A 17,621-nucleotide genomic window follows, 5' to 3' on the forward strand; every position below is an offset into this window, starting at 1 on the left:
TGAACTCTTCAAATCTGTTTTACTACAGACTTTGTACTCCTGAGGGATGGGAGGTGACTTCCAGAGAAAACTGTTTCTCTGAGTGCGAAATTGTTGGAGGATCATTTTATCAAACCTTTGACAACCGACGCTTTACTTTCCGTGGCACTTGCGAGTACTTGTTGGCCACAGATCACTGCGGCAGTCTTTTGTCATACAACAAAAATGATGACTTTCTCTTCCGAGTAACTGCTCAAAGTTTCGACTGTCCTGGCTCAAACAAAGCCATGTGTGAGACAAGAATACACGCAATAATTGGGGTATGCTGAAAAAATATATTTATTAAATCGCGTCGTTGAGGCACTGTTAATTTGCCTTTTCTCAATTAAAACTCTAAAAAGGTTTTAATTGAAGAGTCAATATAATATGTGCATGTCACGATGTTATGTCTTTTTTATTGATTTTATGCCAACTGTAAATGCGCATCGTAAAAATTTGTATTCTTCGAAAATGTTACATTAAAGTAAATCTTCTAAACATGTGACAAAATATGAAAGGTCTGGCAAATCACATGAAAACATTTGTGCAAAAACTTGCTGTAGAAGTTGTGGTTTTTCTGCCAACAACATCTCAGCGTTTGTGTGCAACAAAGTTAAAGGCTGTGGCTTTGACGAGTGTCTACTTGGCCACCAAACTATATTTTTCAGTCTTGAAAAAATATGTTGCTCAGTCATAGCGTAATCATAGACGAGGTAGCCTAAAGCATGATGTACAACAAATTGTAATTGGTCTTAAAAAAACGTAATTACTAACCACTAGTTATCATCAGTTACCATTACCTATTGAGCAGAGTGTCTGTACATCTTGGAGCTGGTATTACTTACGTAAGTTGATATAAAATTTATTATCAATCGGATGCGTACTATTTTCAGAACTTTGATATTCATCTACACAAAGAAATCAAGTCTACAGTAGAGTTTTATCAGCGTGGAACTGATGAGTTGCATACGAAATATCAAGACTGGGCCATACAGAACGTGACTCTGGGCATGTACACTGTCATTTACGCATCTTCCGCGAGCGACAAAATCACTATTGCTTGGGATGGAAGCACCAAGACGTATATTCGTTTGAGCGAAGGATTATTGGTAAATAGTGCAATTAATAATAATGATAAGGATTATGCGTTGCTCAGCGCTTTACAAAACAGACAGTGTCAGCGCAACCCTATAAAGGAGCAGCTAATTACGTTATTATCCTGATTCCATTTCTTTGCTGAGTGCCAAAGCAAGCATAATATTATGTAAATCTTTAACAGAAGTACAACGGTTAAGAAAGTAAAAGAAACGAGTCGTGAACTGTGCGATGCTAAACATACAACGATAATCTGTTATGGCTTAAAACTTCATTATTTTTCCTTACTATTTGTGATGATGTAATATCAATATTTGCATTTTCACTACTAGCCTACTAAAGCTAAGCCTTCAACTGCTTTGAATGTCGTTGTTGGCTTTTTGTAATTTAGTAAGATTGAGGCAGTTAATTTAATGTTTTATTTTAAATTTAGGCAAAGCAGACGTGTGGAATGTGTGGTAACAACAACGGCGACTACAAGGATGATTTCAACACTATAACTCAAAACCTGGCTGTTTCTGCTGACGACTTTGGGAATTCTTGGAAAGTTGAATCTTCTTGTGAAAACTTCAACTCTTTGTCAGTGGATTCTTGTGGAACAAAAAGATCATGGGCGCAAGAAAAATGTTCTGTCTTGTACAGTTCAGCCTTTGATGAGTGTCGTGACGTGGTGAGTGATTAACTAAAGTTCTTATACTTATGAAAAACTTGGCGTGTTATACGATAACATTCAGTTTAAGATAAGTTTCATTTTTATTTTCTGGATGCTTGGTAGTTAAACTCTTTTAAAATACGATGACGCTTATTTAGCTCGCGTCTTAAAATCCATAACTTGAAGCACTTTACATATTTTTAACTTGTGAATGCATCTCAACATAGTTATAAACTTTAAAGCAAAGCAAAAACAACATAAACTGTATTTAGCCTATACTAATCGGCTGCTATCATCGTCATCGACTACCGGCTATGCCACTGCTGACAGAAGATGTTCATAAACTCTTCTAATCTACTTAATACTTGATAATCTCATAAAAGTGTTATCAATCTGTTCTTTAATTACATCTCAACATTTTCATTTTTTAATCTTTCTCTTTATCTGCTGCTTAGTAGGCTGTTGTAATAAAAAAAAGCTTAATACATGTCACATTTATATACCTAGGTGGAACTGGATTACTTCTACGACACTTGCGTTGCTGAAACTTGCTCCTGTGACTCAGGAGGGGATTGCGAATGCTTCTGCACAGCGGTGTCGGCTTATGCGTACGCTTGCGCCGAAGCTGGAGTCTTAGTAAACTGGAGGCTTCCTAGTATTTGCCGTGAGTTTTAGTCAAGATGCAATTATATAATTATTCACATGTAAAATTGCATTCCGAACGTTCCTTGCTCAGAGAAAATTTTAATAATTTTTTTTTTCTTCAAAAAAAAGTGAAGATAAATTCAAGAAAGGTTTCTTTATTTGTTTCGAAGCAGTTGCCCTTATTCGAAGTTGCTAGTGAGGTTACATCTTTATATTAAACAAATCACAAAAAGGCAATTTTATAAAATAAAGTAACGTACTGTTAAAACTCGAAATGAACTGCAAATAGTCCGATTCTTTCAGTGGTGTTGACACATGGGTCCAGGACTTCCGGACCTTATCGATATCGGTCCAAAATTTTCCTCTTAATGGCCTTGGATATCTTGATTCAGTAACCATGCCTAATTGGGTAGCGAAAAGCGCCTTAAAAAAGACATTGATTTGACATATCTATCGGTTACATGCTATATTTTCGACTAACAGTTAATCATAATGAACAAAGAATTTGTCTGTCTATCCTACGCGTCTCTATCATATTGCTTATAACCGAAGTCGCTTGAATGTAATGAAAGCAATCCAAAATGTTCTTCTAATGATGTTTGAAGAGAAAGATTACGCTTTTTTCATATCAGTGTTAATTGATTTTAATGACTATGTCAAGATAATTTAAAAAATATTATTATTGCTATTTTCTTTCACAAGAAATAAAAACGAAGCATTTTTAAACTTCTGCAAAAACTTTTTATTGTACGCTTTGATTTGTAGCCTAAGGTGACATAATGTAATCAGTGCCTTTCTACATTTCAGCTACTATGTGTGAAAGTTACAACACAGGGTCTAACTGTGTGTGGGAGTACCAACCTTGCCAACTTTGCACGAAGGTTTGCTGCCATGAAGAGTGCTACCCTAGCTGTTTTGAAGGATGCTATCCTACGTATGTGGTGTTTTTTCGTCTATTATCAGAAGTTTACTAAGCTGTGAAATTAACTCAACTAATTAGAATTCATTCTGGCATGCTAGAATTAGCAAAGCTTAATTGTACGGTACATGCACTATAACACCTATTGTAAATGTAACGGCTCCACAGTCAAAAATACATTTTAAGAGTTTGTTTCGGCATGATTTTATAAACAGAGAGTGATGAGAAAGATGAAAATAATGTATTGAGTTAAATCTGTCCGTTGTAGGATATTGTTACGTTTCTGGTGAAACTATTAATTTTTTTCTTCTTCTTCTGTTTCCAAAAACGCAATATATGAAACCTTTAAAAGTTAATTAACTAAAACAATAAAATTTTCACAAGGTGCCAGAGATATGGCTTATTGCGTTTGTTTGATTTTAAGTTCAAGATTCAAGCTAGCAATTATAAACCAAGCTTTTAATCTTGTACTAATTGACTACATAAGACATAGCCTATACAGTAGATGTATTGATGATTTGTAACCCCGGAGTAAATACACGATTTGAACTTTTTAAAGATCAGTTCTGAAGATAGTCTAGCAGCTGTTGACTCCAGTTTACCTGATGACAAAAGTCTAGCATTGAACAAGAATTAAAAACACTTTTTAATTTTTAAATTGTTTACAAAAAATGGTTCAGTTTTCTAATGTCAACTTTACACCTTGCAGGAACAAAATGAGTAGTACAATGACCAACCATTGTACAACAAATATAAAAAAACTACGTTGGCCAATTACAGCTTTGTGTATTGTGGCTCTATGGCTCAAACGTGGACGTCGCTTAAGCCACATAAATAAAACCAACTGCAAAAAAATATTGAAATATAGACTTAATAACTTGACTTTGTCAATATTTTTGATTCTAAAATATTATGTCAAAAATCTCTAAATTGTTAGGCTTACTTCAATCAAATTTTCAGGTGCCCGAATGGAACACTTTATGATGTCAATACTAATCAATGCTTGCCAGAAAAAGAATGTTTTTGCGTGGAAGCTGAACCGACAGGTATGTGTTGCCATAAACATGTTCTATGAAATTCATTGCTTAGTTAATTAATAGCTGTGTACTTTGAATTTAAAAGTGTAGTTATTTGAAGGAATGTCACCTTATTAAATTGTGTATGTGACAAGTCAAATGTTGTTTATAACACTATAACAGGAAAGTGCCTGAACGACGAAGCTCCTGTTTGGATTTGGACTGAATGGATGAGTTCAAGCACTCCGTCTATCTACAACGGAGGAGAGTTTGAAAAAATCAAAGCACTTAACGAAACGTATAACCTCGAGTGTACTGCAGTAAAGGAAATTGAGTGTCGCTCAACAACCAATCACAATGCATCACTCCCATCAACAGTGCAGTGTACAACTGAGTTCGGGTTATCATGCCTCAATTCTGATCAGGTAAAAGCTTGAATGAAAAAAGTGTTCTAATCTGTAAAGCATTAAAAAGAGGAAAATAGAAGTAATTGGTTCACAAAAAAGTAAAAGATGAAGCTATGCGGCCAATTTTTTTTAGAATTATTTACAGTTTCTGCCCATTGATAAACCATACAACTTTAAAAACTATTAAAATACCTTCATACAAATGTATATTAAACCTTGAGCTACAGTTATAAGCCTTTTTGGCTTTTAAAACACACTAGCTTATTTGCAGCAAAGTAATTTTGGTGAAGAGAAATGCAATTTACAGGCTATGTAATTGTTTCAATGGATATAAAAGTATACAAATCAGTTATTTGAATTTATTGTTACCCTTCTAACCAAATAATCTTTTCAAATTAACCATGTCATGTCTTATTGATGTATTTTAGGACAGTGCAGAATGTGATGATTATGAAATTCGATTCACATGCCCACGATGTTGTGGTGACGTGACTTGTCCTGAGAACCCAACCTCCTGTAATCGAACAGATGAGGAGCTTACTTTCGTAGGCACATCAGAAGATGGTTGCTGTGAAATATTTCAATGTGAATGCATTGGATGCTATCACGACGGAAAAGTCCGGGTAAGAAAAAAAAATGAACGTTTTTTATTTAGTTTTTTGTTTGTATTTGCTGCGCTATGTTAACTAGTAATTATCAACTTAATGCTAGCTTAAGGCATCCTCCTAAATCTACCAATTACGTTGGCTGATCCTGCTGCACAGACTTTAACTTTGTCCGTGCTATCTATTGAATATTACGACTTTTGGTTAAATGATATATGTACTGTATCTAAATTACAAAGATAAAACAACAAGAAAATGCACCTGAGTCTGAAATGAAATCACTTCTGTGCTGGCTTTCCATTTTTAGATGTTGTACAATTGCAGTAATTGCATTATGATTGCAGAAATTGCATTAAGTCATTAAAAACTTTAAAAAAAATATTTTGAAGCATTTTACACAGTTTGTGTTCAGATTTTAAAAAGCTACTGTGGCAGATTACAATCTTGGTAAAAAAATCACCGTGATCACCAAAACTAAATCATCTTGTCAAAACGAAGCAAGCTTTTCTTGCTTTTATGATTGCCAAGAATGGCAGTGGAAAATATTGTCTTTCATTTCTAACCAGAGATATAGATAACAGTGCAGTGGTTTCTACTATACAATGATTGCGCCTTCAAACCTATCTGATTACTGTGACTTGATGCAGACAGAGGTTTACTGAAATATTTGTACTAATAACAAAGGGTATCAAGTAATATAAACACTGTTTTGTATACTTTACAAGAAAAAAAAAAGAATAATTACCGAGTATCTGTACGCTGTAGTTTGCACACAAAACATTGAAATTAGAGAAACTTTTCACTATTACTAGTGGCGGTATGTCATGTGCATTCGTGTAGTGATGTATTGTGCTTTGGGTTTATGCAGGGTTATGACATAGTGCCCTTGTAACAAGAGATATTCTTAACCAGAGGTAAATTTATCTGTGAAGGTAAATTACCAACATCAAAAAGTTACGTTTTATATGGGAAGAAAAATAAACTGCATGAGAAACACTAAGTTGAGATTTGTGAAAAGTTAAGTTAATATTTAATGGTTGGCAATTGGTGAACGAGATTGGAAGGTTTGGAAACCTTCGTTTTAGAACAATAAAAAATTTAAAAAAATGCTCTTTTTTGTTATTCGTATTGTATACATTATAAACGCTCTCTGCTTGCAGTTTGAGCATTTTGGCGAGGTTGATGAAAGTACCACTTTATAGTTTGTTTTCTACACACCACAAATGGAAAATCGCTACATTGTTTGCGCGAGTTGTTGATGCAAATTAAACAGTTGAAAAATCGCAAACAGAGAGAAAAAAAATTGAAACGGTGTACCACTGTCTGCAGTTCTTGTATAAATTATTATTTATACATATTTTTAAATTTTTTTCTCAGAAACCTCATGAGCGATGGATTTCAAACTGTACAACTTTTGAGTGCAACCCCGATGGACAAGGCTGCTATGCTACAACAGCAGTTCCCATCGCTTGCAATCGTACAGCACCAAACTGCCCAGATTTCACACACGAAGTTGGTGTGTCTTATGAAGACGGATGCTGCAACACTCATGAGTGTGGTAAGTGTATTCTTTTAGCGCATTTCACTGCACAGTTTACTCCAAAACTTTATTGTCGCAAGTTTCCACATTTCGATAACCATAACCCCTACTGGAATTACGTCCAAATATGCAAACAAATGAATGAATTTGACAAAGGAAATGCTGACAGCCTAGTTACTAATCAAAGCAAAACGGTCATTAACACTTTTAATGAAAAAAAAATTCTAAGTTTTCTAAATGCATTTGAAAGTTGATGTCGTTAAACCTGAGTTGTAAATAAACCTGAGATTATAAAGTAAAAAGTTTGACATGACCAAATGTGAAATAATGTAATGATTAAAATGCCTAAGAAAATACCTGTATATACAGTAAAGTATATTCTTTCAGACTACCTTTAATCAACTACAAATCGGAATTAGTGGCATAGTATTAATATAACTCTACTTTGCTTTCTAAGAATGCAACACCATGTCGAAGCCAACTTGCACATATCCCGAAATAGTTCACACAACTCTAGAGACGTTTGGAGAGTTGGTGTGTGTTGTCCACGATTGCGCCTGTAACGCAAGCAGCACCGAACATTGTGTTGATGGCGTGACATGCCCTCAATCAGGATGCAGTAGGAAGAATGATGAAAAGTGTGGTTGTGTGATTAGCAGTCAGTGTGGTAAGTGGATTATGCTTTTTTTTGCATATTAAAAAGAGGATTTTTCTTGAAAGAAAGTATTTGTACATTTGTACACTACTTTATACACATTTCTAGCAGCAGTAGATCATACTTTATAAGGCAGTACTGCGCAAACGACAATGCAAATACTGTATAATTATGTTTCAATAGTTTTTGCTTTGCGTGAAATTATTTTTAATTTTGAGATATTAAGGTTGAATTTGATTTAAAAAAATTAATTGTTATGAAAACTAAGTTTTCCTTACCATTCCTATAAAACATCACATTAAAAAAATAGTCTTTTGGTGAGTATTGTACTGTACATCGAGTGACTTAAGAAATGCTTATCATATTATTGATTTTCAACTCATTTCAGGTCTGATTTGTACTTTAATCATTTGTCAGCAGTTTATACAGTAAATAGAAACAAAAAAGCATAACATGACCGCAATCTCTATTACAGTAAAGTCACTATAAACTTAAGAAAATGCATTTGGAAACGCATTACAAATAAAAAATATATAAATACAGTATTCAAATAGAATTCTATTTGAATAAGGACCTTCTGATGATCCCCCTTTTAGGGTGAAACAGGCTGGAGAGGTTTTTAGCGAATAGTAACTATATTTGATGTAATTCTCTCTGATGGCTTTTTGCTTGGCATTAAGCACTTTTTGTAGTATTTATTGTTTAAATACAATATATGCATATCGAAACGGTGTTCCACTGTCTGCAGTTACAATATATATATATATACAAATATACACATTATAATTATAAATGCATTATAAATTTTTACCTTTTGGTTGCAGTTTGTGATACGTCCAGTTGTCCTGTAGTTCCCACATGTCCAGATTGTCACAATCCAACAAAAGTATTTTCTGCTTCCAACGACACTTCTCTTGACAGATGTAGGAATGACTCCTGCTGTGATAAATACGAATGCTTGCTGATACCATGCGAAGAAGACACAACTGTTTGCGAAGCTTGGGAAAGCAAGGTTGATCAATACATCATCGTAATCATCAAAGAGAGTTAATAATGTCGCACTTCGTTTCAACAAAGGGAAACAATTTTTTTTAAATAAAAAGAACAAAAAAGAACTAATTTATTATTTTTATCCTAAATGCACAGAAATATTTCGCTTTACTGTAGAATCACCAACTAAGCCACTTCTATGGATAAGGCGCGATAAAGCAAGTGATATATATTTGAATAAATTTGAAATATTAAAGCTGTTGGATTTGAACAACAGGATTGAATATTATTCTCTTGAATTGAATATTCTTAACTAAATGAACAGAAATCTTGAAAGGCTTGGGAACACAACTGTACAGTATATGGATTAGCGTGATCCAAAATTTAATATTGGCGTATAGTATTGACTTTATTGTTATTGATAGGCTACTGTGGATATTAAGCAAAAAAAAACAAAAAACATAACCAATCTATAAACGAGCATCAGTTGAAACTCTAAAATGTATGCTCAAATTGGTAAAGTATCTTAAGATTGCTAATGCAGCACTTATGTAACTTTTACATCATAATTTGTTCATACAATGTTTTTGATGTTTAGACCCTGGTGAATGCCGACCAGTGCTGTCCAAAGTATGAATGTTCTTGCAACAAGACAAAGGAACATTTATGTCCTGAAGAGAATTTAACGTGTAATAGCACTGATAGTAAAATGAAGGTACGTGTCCTTCGCTTAATAAAGTATGTTAATATAGTATTTCAATTTAGGTAGAGAGGTTACTTTTTTTAATCGTAAGCTGACATAACTAAGTAACGACACTACATTTTATATTATAAAAACTAAAAACAATAAGGTAACGGTTTTGGCTTTCAAATAGTCCTTTTCAAGCCTATAAAATAAATATTGTAAAAGAACTGCTATTGAAATAGTATACGAAATACTTTATGATTTTTTAGTATTTATTTTACAATATTTACTTTTATAAGCTTGAAAAGGGCTATATGAATAGTTACGTCTTTTTAAAGAATTAATGGTCTACAGATTTATCTAACCATAATTTAAACGGATTGTTTGACAAGTGACTGACTTAACTTCTTGAAACAGACAGCTGATGTTCGTATCTTGTCTGCGTCGTTGTTCCATAAGCTTTTGAAGCCCGGGGTCTTTTCTTCATCTCTTCGTGTTGAAGATAAGTCTCAGAATTAGACAACTATTGGAAGCCATTGCAAGTCAATGGGTTATTGGTTTCATTGTTGTTTGGTTGGTTTTTGAATCTTCATTACCGGACTAACAAAGCCTGTGATAAGTTATTCCTGACAGTTCCGCATACTTGTAGAGGCTTGGAACCACTGATGCAGATTCGGTTACCAAGATTGACAGAGTCAAGATTCCGATAGTTGAATATTACCCGCGATTTGGATGTGAGTTGACTGTATGAGTACACGACATTGCTTTTGAAATAATGCACTGTGGCAAAAAGTGGGCCGCTTGCAGCTTTGATTTGAACAGCAAAGAATTTCATTGCAGGGGGAAAATAGACACCTTACTAGACTCTACTGCAAGTACAACCGATACAAAATGAACGAATTGCTGTAATTATACTTACTTTAGGTTGGAACGCTAAATGAGTGTTGTGACGACTACAAATGCAAATGCGACAAATGTATCGATGCTAAGAATGACATGCATGAAATTGGTGAAACCTGGCCAGCCGCTGTGGACGGAGAATGCATCACTATGGTAAAATCTAAGTAGTTCAGACGGCAAAGCTTTATCTTGACAACGTGTTTTTGGCTTGTTTTTTGCTCAGTTGATCGATTGTGTTTTGCTGGTTTGCTTTACAAGTAGACCAGGTTGTTAACGACGACTGAAATTATGGATAGTTGCATTTAAGAGAGCATACGAGAATTACATGAGCTTATGTTGTTCAGTTTAAAAATTGGAAAGTAGATTGAATTTTTATAGAGCTACTTTCGACTATTTACATTAGGTTTATTTTCAATGAAATTAATGCATCTAGTAATAGAAGTTTTATAACTTAATCATTCTGTCATTCTGTCTTAATCATTTCATTGGCCTTTTTTTTCTACTGATGATTTACTGTGATCAAACCAATTAGCTTGGAGCGAGCCATAAAGTAAAGTGGAAATTCATATAATAACTTACACTAAGTTATTTTTGTTGTTGTTGTTGTAACAGGTAAATGTATCCCACGATACAAAAAATAAATTTAACTGCTGGAACCAACAGATTACAATATAGGCTATTACCACAATAAGTGCAGAACCAATGCAACTCAAAGACAGCAACATTTAGCAATTCTGTTTACTGTTTAATTTTTTTTGACTACCATATGATATGCAATAGGGTGTACCATTTTGCAAAAAGTTTTTAGAAATTATTGCGGCTATGTATTACGGGTTTCCACTTTTGTTAAAAAGCATTTTGGTAGAGTTTCAGAATTTTCCCGCCAAAACTGTGGTTCTGCCGCCATTTTGAAAAAATGGCGTCCAGATAAGATATTATGAAAATCTGCAGCCTTAAACTGACATAATGTGATCATATAATATGTTGATTACGGGGTTTTTGGGGTCGCAGAACACGAATCTGAAGTCAAAAGTGCTCTACGACAACAATTTTGCAAAGTGAAATTTTACCACTTGAAATTTATGGTGAAATTTTGCAGACATGGACACAACCTGACCAAGAATACCTCACCCCAGAATGAGCATTCCTGAAATATTGTCAAACTGTTGAAATAACAACACGATTCATTTACAAACAAATTGATTTAATCACTCTCAAACACGATCCATCCCTGTTTCTTCTGCATGCTATTCCTTATGCTTCAGTCCTGATTAATTTCAATTCCCAGTATTTCATCAACACAATAGCCTACCAAAGTTATGCAAGCACTCAATTCACTGAATTTTTGACGAATTTCTTTAACAATTGAGTTTGGCTAAGGTACCTTTTTTGTAATTTGAGAACTGTGCCTTTGCATGGCAAGCAAGAGAGCTTGCCGGTGGCTTTCGTCAGAACACCTGTCAAAAAAATCAGTGATTAGCTTAATCCCGCGTTCCGCAATATCGTTGACCATCCTTACGTTCAAAACGAATTTGCTTAGTTTCTTATAATCACTGAAGTTTTTCCATTCTGATACTGGCATTTGTTGCCACTCTTGATCAGTAAGTTCCAAATTGCTTTCCCAATTGTTGCCTCCAGCAATGTAGCCTACAAGTACCTTGCCACTTCCCTGAATTGACGGCAGTCGTATCAAATACCTCCATCAATGACACCTTTCTCTCTCCAGTCTTCCACCAATTTTATAATGGCCTGTTTCTGAGATGATCTGGTGCCGTCTGGTCTCATGCACCCCCAGAAGCTTTCATTTCTGCATTACCTTCATCATCAAAACTAACGCCAGATACATATACACAGCACTGTTCTGATGAAACATTTCCTCTCATTTTCAGAATCTTACCGGCCCAGTGAATTATTGCCAAATCAGGGGCCTGGAACTCATCTCTGATAATTAATTTGGGAGTGAGAGGACCTATAGTCTTATTAGCCAGTCTATGAGCTGCTGTGACTGATATTAGTATCTTCGACTTGTATGCCGGACGCTTGAGCCACATAGCGAACATTGTTCTTTGCCGATAGCTCATCCAAGTCGATCAGATGTTAAAGGTATAGGCTAGGCGACGTAATACCCATTTTCTTTTCCATTCAGGAGTTTTCCAGTTGTCACTGTCACTTTCTGTTTCTTCATCTGCACTTAAGTTCAACTTGACGGTTTTCAGATTGTCAGCAACATCCTCTTTCTGTTTCCTTTCACCAGATGCACTGTGTCATTTTTCTCTAGGTCAGTCCCGTCTCTTCTATAGAGCATCTCTGCCCAATGCGCAACCTAGCCTACTTGATCTCTCTGGAGCTAATTTTTCAGATGTTCCAAATCTATCTCCCAGTCAATAATACCGGAATGCATGAGAATTGATCGCTAAGTAGTCTTACATATATTCAGAGGATCCTTGAGCTTTTCTTCCATATCACGCAAATGTTTTTTTAAATGAATCACTATTATTCCTCTCACGCCTGGAATCAAGTTTTAGATACCAAGTTTCATACAAATTCTTCAGATGCCGGTCTATATCCGCATTTTTAACAATAACCTTTCACGATTACTTCTCTTTTCCAGATTGTTTCTCGTTATTCTTGCCAAAATGATGTTTCCATACCAGGGGAATTTCCTCCCTTGCTATCACGATGGATTGGTTGATCGTTCTGTGACTTTCGTCTCTGAGGAACAATAGCCTAGCAAGAACGTCAGAGCTTTTAGGAAGCTTTGGAACACCTAGTCTTTCGCTAGTGTTCCCAATGAGGAAGAACTTTCTTTTTGGTTTTTGTGCCAGTGAGTGGTGTGCTTCACCGGCCGTCTTATTCAGTGCCATTTATTACTGATCGGAATCTTGTAACTTGCGTACGATCACTAGCTACTCTTCGAGTCACTGAGCTAATGATGATCTTCGTCGTGTAGAAGTAAAGCATTTACCCAGTTGGGAGAGTTCACTTCGGCTTTTCGAACTTTTTGGTCTGCCATGGGGTACTCTGTTGCCGTCCATTAGTTAATAAGCAGGTAGGTTAGTAACTAAGTACAGGCTATAGGCTATACTGTGGACTAGTTAGTAGATTTTCATCGGATGTGAAAGTACACAAGAAAGTACATGTTAATTTTTCCCTCATACTGATTGATATAATCACACCGACTAGAAAAGTTTATGCATAGCCTACATGCATTTCAAGGTTAAAATGACAATAAGATGCTCTTTTCATGTAAATCTGCGGTCCAAAACAGTGTGGTCACATCTATATGTCAAAATTCACTTTGCAAAATTGTTGCCGTAGAGTGTTTTTAACTTCAAATTCGAGTTCTGCGACCCCAAAAACCCCGTAATCGACATATTATATGATCACATTGCGCCAGTTTAAAGCTGTAGACTTTCATAATATCCTATCTGGACGCGATTTTTTCAAAATGGCGGCAGAACCACAGTTTTGGCGGGAAAATTCTGAAACTCTACCAAAATACTTTTTAACAAAAGTGGAAACCCGTAATACATAGCCGCAATAATTTCTAAAAACTTTTTGAAAAATGGTACACCCTAAATGCAATACAGTAGGTTACAGTTTAAAAACAAATCTTAAATATGTTAAGAAACTTGACAATTTTATTACTTATTGCAAATCTTTTAATCCTTCATTCTTCATTCAGATTTGCCGTAAGAGTAGTTCTGAAAATGACTGCCCTTTTGTTGATGTGCAATTCAACAAAAGAGACACATGCCTCACTGCTCCCAAATGCAAGAGAAACGAAGAACTTGAAACCAAGCTTGGAACAGGAAATGATTCTTGTTGTTATCTTCATAGATGCAAAACTGTCAGATGCACTTACCAAAACACAACTTTGGTAAGTATTGTTTTTGTTTGTTTCATCATTACTGAAAGAAATTTGAAAATAAAACATTTTTTAATTTTTATTCAGTCAAGTTATTTAATGTATTTCTCAAAACATGCATTTCGTTAGTATTTATACATAGCATAGATTGTTTCAAAGTTCTGCGAAAACAACTGTTTGTTGAAAGAAACGTATTTCATCATAAGATTGAACTAGCGACTTATTAGAACTTTTTATAAAAAACAACATTCCATGTGATATAAGAGTAACATTCCACTTTTCTTCATACGTTTGTTAAGGTTCCTATCAACTATAGCCCACTACAGTTTTGACAGATGACTTTTATATATATATTTTTTTATACTTTTGCACAAAATTATTATTACTCTTTGGATCTGCTCATGATAAACATATACCTAAAATTGTCAGAACTGTATTTTTGCAATGTTTTCCTACATTCCATACCAACCTTTTTTAATCTTCTGGTAACTGTGAAACAAACTTTTTCGACTGATACAATGACCAGAAGGTGTTTACGGAATAATTCAAAAGTTCAAGGCCGCCATGTCCAACACTACTTCGCGTTTGTTCAAACCAGATTAATATCAGCAGTCTTACAAACTAAGTACATGTGCCCAGTTTATTTTACTTATAGCTTTGAGGTTCACGTCGTCTAATTGCTCTTAAACCGATAACCAAAAAGTAAAAAGATAACTAGCTGAGACTGACGATGCTGTAACGTTATAGCCAAATTGATTTCTTATCATTAAAAACGAAGCTGGCAAACTGTTTCTGCGTGATTCAACAAGGCATTTTATATTTAATTTATCAATAAGTGGAATAATAACAGAAGATAGAAATAGAAAAAAAATGTTGCGTTGCAAACATTTCCAGTACATGTAGCTTCGTTATTCATGTTAAAGCTCAAACACATGTTTTGTCTTAACATCTTTCAATAACAAAACTGTTTACGCCTGATATTTACGTAATTTTAATGTTATAGGTAAAACTTTAAAGATACTATCCGACGAACAAAGCATTTATTTGAAAGATGAAGCTAACGATGCAGTTACATAATAACTCGATATCAAAACTTCTAATTTCAACAAAATTGCTAATAGGTTAATAATATGTTTAATTCTTGTATTTTTTTTAGAATGAAGGGGAATCGGAGACTGAAGGATGCTATATCCACACTTGCAAGTCTGATGGTGACGAATACTTTGAAATCAATACAACATCCGTTTGTTCCAATGAGCCAGCAACAACTTGTCCGTATTTTGGAGAAATAAACGCAATAAAAGGACCATGTTGCACTACGTACAACTGCTGTAAGTTAAAATAGTTTACAAACACACTGCATGTATTCAAACTTGACAGCAAAAATAACACAATAACAAACGTTTGCAAGATTTAAATTAAAAAAAACTCATAGGAAAACGTTTTTTCTTGAAATACTCGAATTTTCTTATTAAATCAAATTGTCTGATTTTACTGATAATTATAGCTTCAGTATGGCACTTATTGCTAAATAAATTCAAGATATACAACACCCAAAATAGCTTCTCCTATCATAAAGCAACACTTTCTCATGCGCAAGTCTATTGTACTATAACTAGCTTAAATATTTTGCTACACCATGTCATGCTAAGCATGAGCGAAGTAAATATTTTCATCATTGCATTTGTTAAATCAACTTTGTTTATTGTGTAAATACAGCTTGTCGCTATTCCCAAGAAGAACCCGAATGTGATTACCCGAAAGTTCTAAACACAAATCTCTTGACTGAGGGATCATTGGAATGTAAGGAATTCAACTGCACGTGTCCAAACCCTGACGATATGGATAGAAGTCGTTGCCTGGATGAGAGCAGCATCTGCTTGAATGAAGGATGTCGCAACACCAACAAAGGAGTGTGTGATTGTATCTTGAAGAAAACATGTGGTAAGTTGGTAACGTAAAGTTTACGATAACATTTGGACAACTTGAATAGTGTGTAACCTAACTCATTATAATTTATAGGGATTAACCAGATATCACTCAATTTCAAACACCTTGTTTAACTGTCGACTTAATTTCTTTATCAAAGTTGTTAACAAGACACCCCTTTTTTAAGGTTAATTATGAAAATATTAAGTGAAACCGCTTCTCAAAAACTTTTAAAGTTTTTACAAGTTACGTGTTAATGGAAAAATTATAACTTTCAACATAAATGCCAATCTGTAGACTACTGTACAGTGCATTCCACCAAATATGACATAGTTTATTGTAATGTTATCTAACGCAATTCTGTATCACATTTGTTGTCGCCAAATCCTTTACTTTAAGCACGATATGTGTAAAACGCATCTCGTATGTTCTACTTTTAATTAATTTCTTTTATATTGCAGAGTGCGACCCCAAGTCTTGCCCTGCTCTTGAGCCTTGTTCTGATCCATGCCACGTTCATGAAAAGGTGTCATCAGCTTCCAATGTTACTTCGCCCGACAACAGATGTGCAGAAGATTCATGCTGCGACAAATACAGATGCGTTCCCAAAACTTGCGCAGTTGATGATTCTCCTACAGAATGTGAAGACTGGGAAAGCAGGGTACCATGTTAAAAATTTTTAACAATTTTAATATCTTTGTAATTTGTTTTAGTTTACAGTGTTTAACGCTTCTTGTTCTGAGCTCGTTTGGAGATAAAAATTCTGATAAAGTGGGTGATAAAAATGTCAAGTAGTTGTCATAGTTTAAAAAGACGAACCATATTTTCTTTTTAGACTCCTGTTGGTGATGATCTGTGTTGTCCAAAGTACACTTGTTCATGCAACAAAACGAAAGAAGAGTATTGTCCTGAAGAAAATACAAAATGTGAAGATTATGAAGATAAGGAAGTGGTACGTGCTATTTACTATTAATAGATTTTAGCACCAAGTATTTAAAACTTTGAAACTGAAACAAATAAACAACTCTCAGTTCACTCCAATGAAATAAAATGACTGTTTGACAAGCAATAATTATAGAATGGTGATAAATAGAACACAATGCTTGTTTCACACGTCAAATTTTGCAACAAGCAAAGTAAATTTTTGATACTTTATAGGCCTATGTGATACCAGCAGTTACCTCAGTTTGCAATTATAAAAATATACCACTTCTATCTTAAAGAAAATTTACACTAAAGTGAATTTCAGAGTAATTGTTTTATTTGCGCGCTATGTCGGTTTGAAAGCACTATTTTCAAGCATGGAACGAAACGCATTAAACTTTGAAACGCCTTGTGCATTTAAAACATGTTTTTAGCTACACGAGTTGCTTAAACATTTCTTTACATATCCTGGTTTAAAGATCTAACGTAGAAACACACTTTCACAGACTGGAAAGCTGAATGAATGTTGTAACGACTACAACTGCACCTGCAAAAGATGCGTTGATGAAAGCGACAAAATGAGAGAACCTGAGGAAATATGGGAGAATGCCTCAGATAAATGTCGGCTTATGGTTAGTCTTCATCATCATCTATCATAATATCAAAGTGATGCTGCCTAATGGTACATCATGACACGTGACGTGTTTAATATCACATTTTGCAATTCTATCTTTATTGTTGAATAAAATTAGTTTTAGTTTACAATCGACCTG

At 34.6% G+C, this 17,621-nt stretch overlaps 1 protein-coding gene across 1 annotated transcript in view; it reads left to right on the plus strand.

The window, feature by feature from the left end:
• LOC145768875 (uncharacterized) overlaps window positions 1-17,621 on the plus strand; it is a 66,245-nt gene that overhangs the window by 17,164 nt on the left and 31,460 nt on the right. The window contains exons 23-41 of the mRNA XM_082580481.1: window positions 29-299; window positions 912-1,127; window positions 1,547-1,783; window positions 2,273-2,429; window positions 3,218-3,344; window positions 4,290-4,375; window positions 4,529-4,770; window positions 5,181-5,375; window positions 6,735-6,915; window positions 7,355-7,564; window positions 8,377-8,564; window positions 9,141-9,257; window positions 10,152-10,280; window positions 13,813-14,007; window positions 15,152-15,326; window positions 15,715-15,939; window positions 16,386-16,585; window positions 16,760-16,876; window positions 17,355-17,480. Of these exons, the coding sequence (XP_082436607.1) occupies window positions 29-299; window positions 912-1,127; window positions 1,547-1,783; window positions 2,273-2,429; window positions 3,218-3,344; window positions 4,290-4,375; window positions 4,529-4,770; window positions 5,181-5,375; window positions 6,735-6,915; window positions 7,355-7,564; window positions 8,377-8,564; window positions 9,141-9,257; window positions 10,152-10,280; window positions 13,813-14,007; window positions 15,152-15,326; window positions 15,715-15,939; window positions 16,386-16,585; window positions 16,760-16,876; window positions 17,355-17,480 (3,394 nt within the window). The remainder of the gene's footprint in view (window positions 1-28; window positions 300-911; window positions 1,128-1,546; window positions 1,784-2,272; window positions 2,430-3,217; window positions 3,345-4,289; window positions 4,376-4,528; window positions 4,771-5,180; window positions 5,376-6,734; window positions 6,916-7,354; window positions 7,565-8,376; window positions 8,565-9,140; window positions 9,258-10,151; window positions 10,281-13,812; window positions 14,008-15,151; window positions 15,327-15,714; window positions 15,940-16,385; window positions 16,586-16,759; window positions 16,877-17,354; window positions 17,481-17,621) is intronic.

The sequence above is a fragment of the Aplidium turbinatum genome, chromosome 4 (assembly GCF_918807975.1).
Source record: "Aplidium turbinatum chromosome 4, kaAplTurb1.1, whole genome shotgun sequence".
Classification (NCBI taxonomy): domain Eukaryota; kingdom Metazoa; phylum Chordata; class Ascidiacea; order Aplousobranchia; family Polyclinidae; genus Aplidium; species Aplidium turbinatum.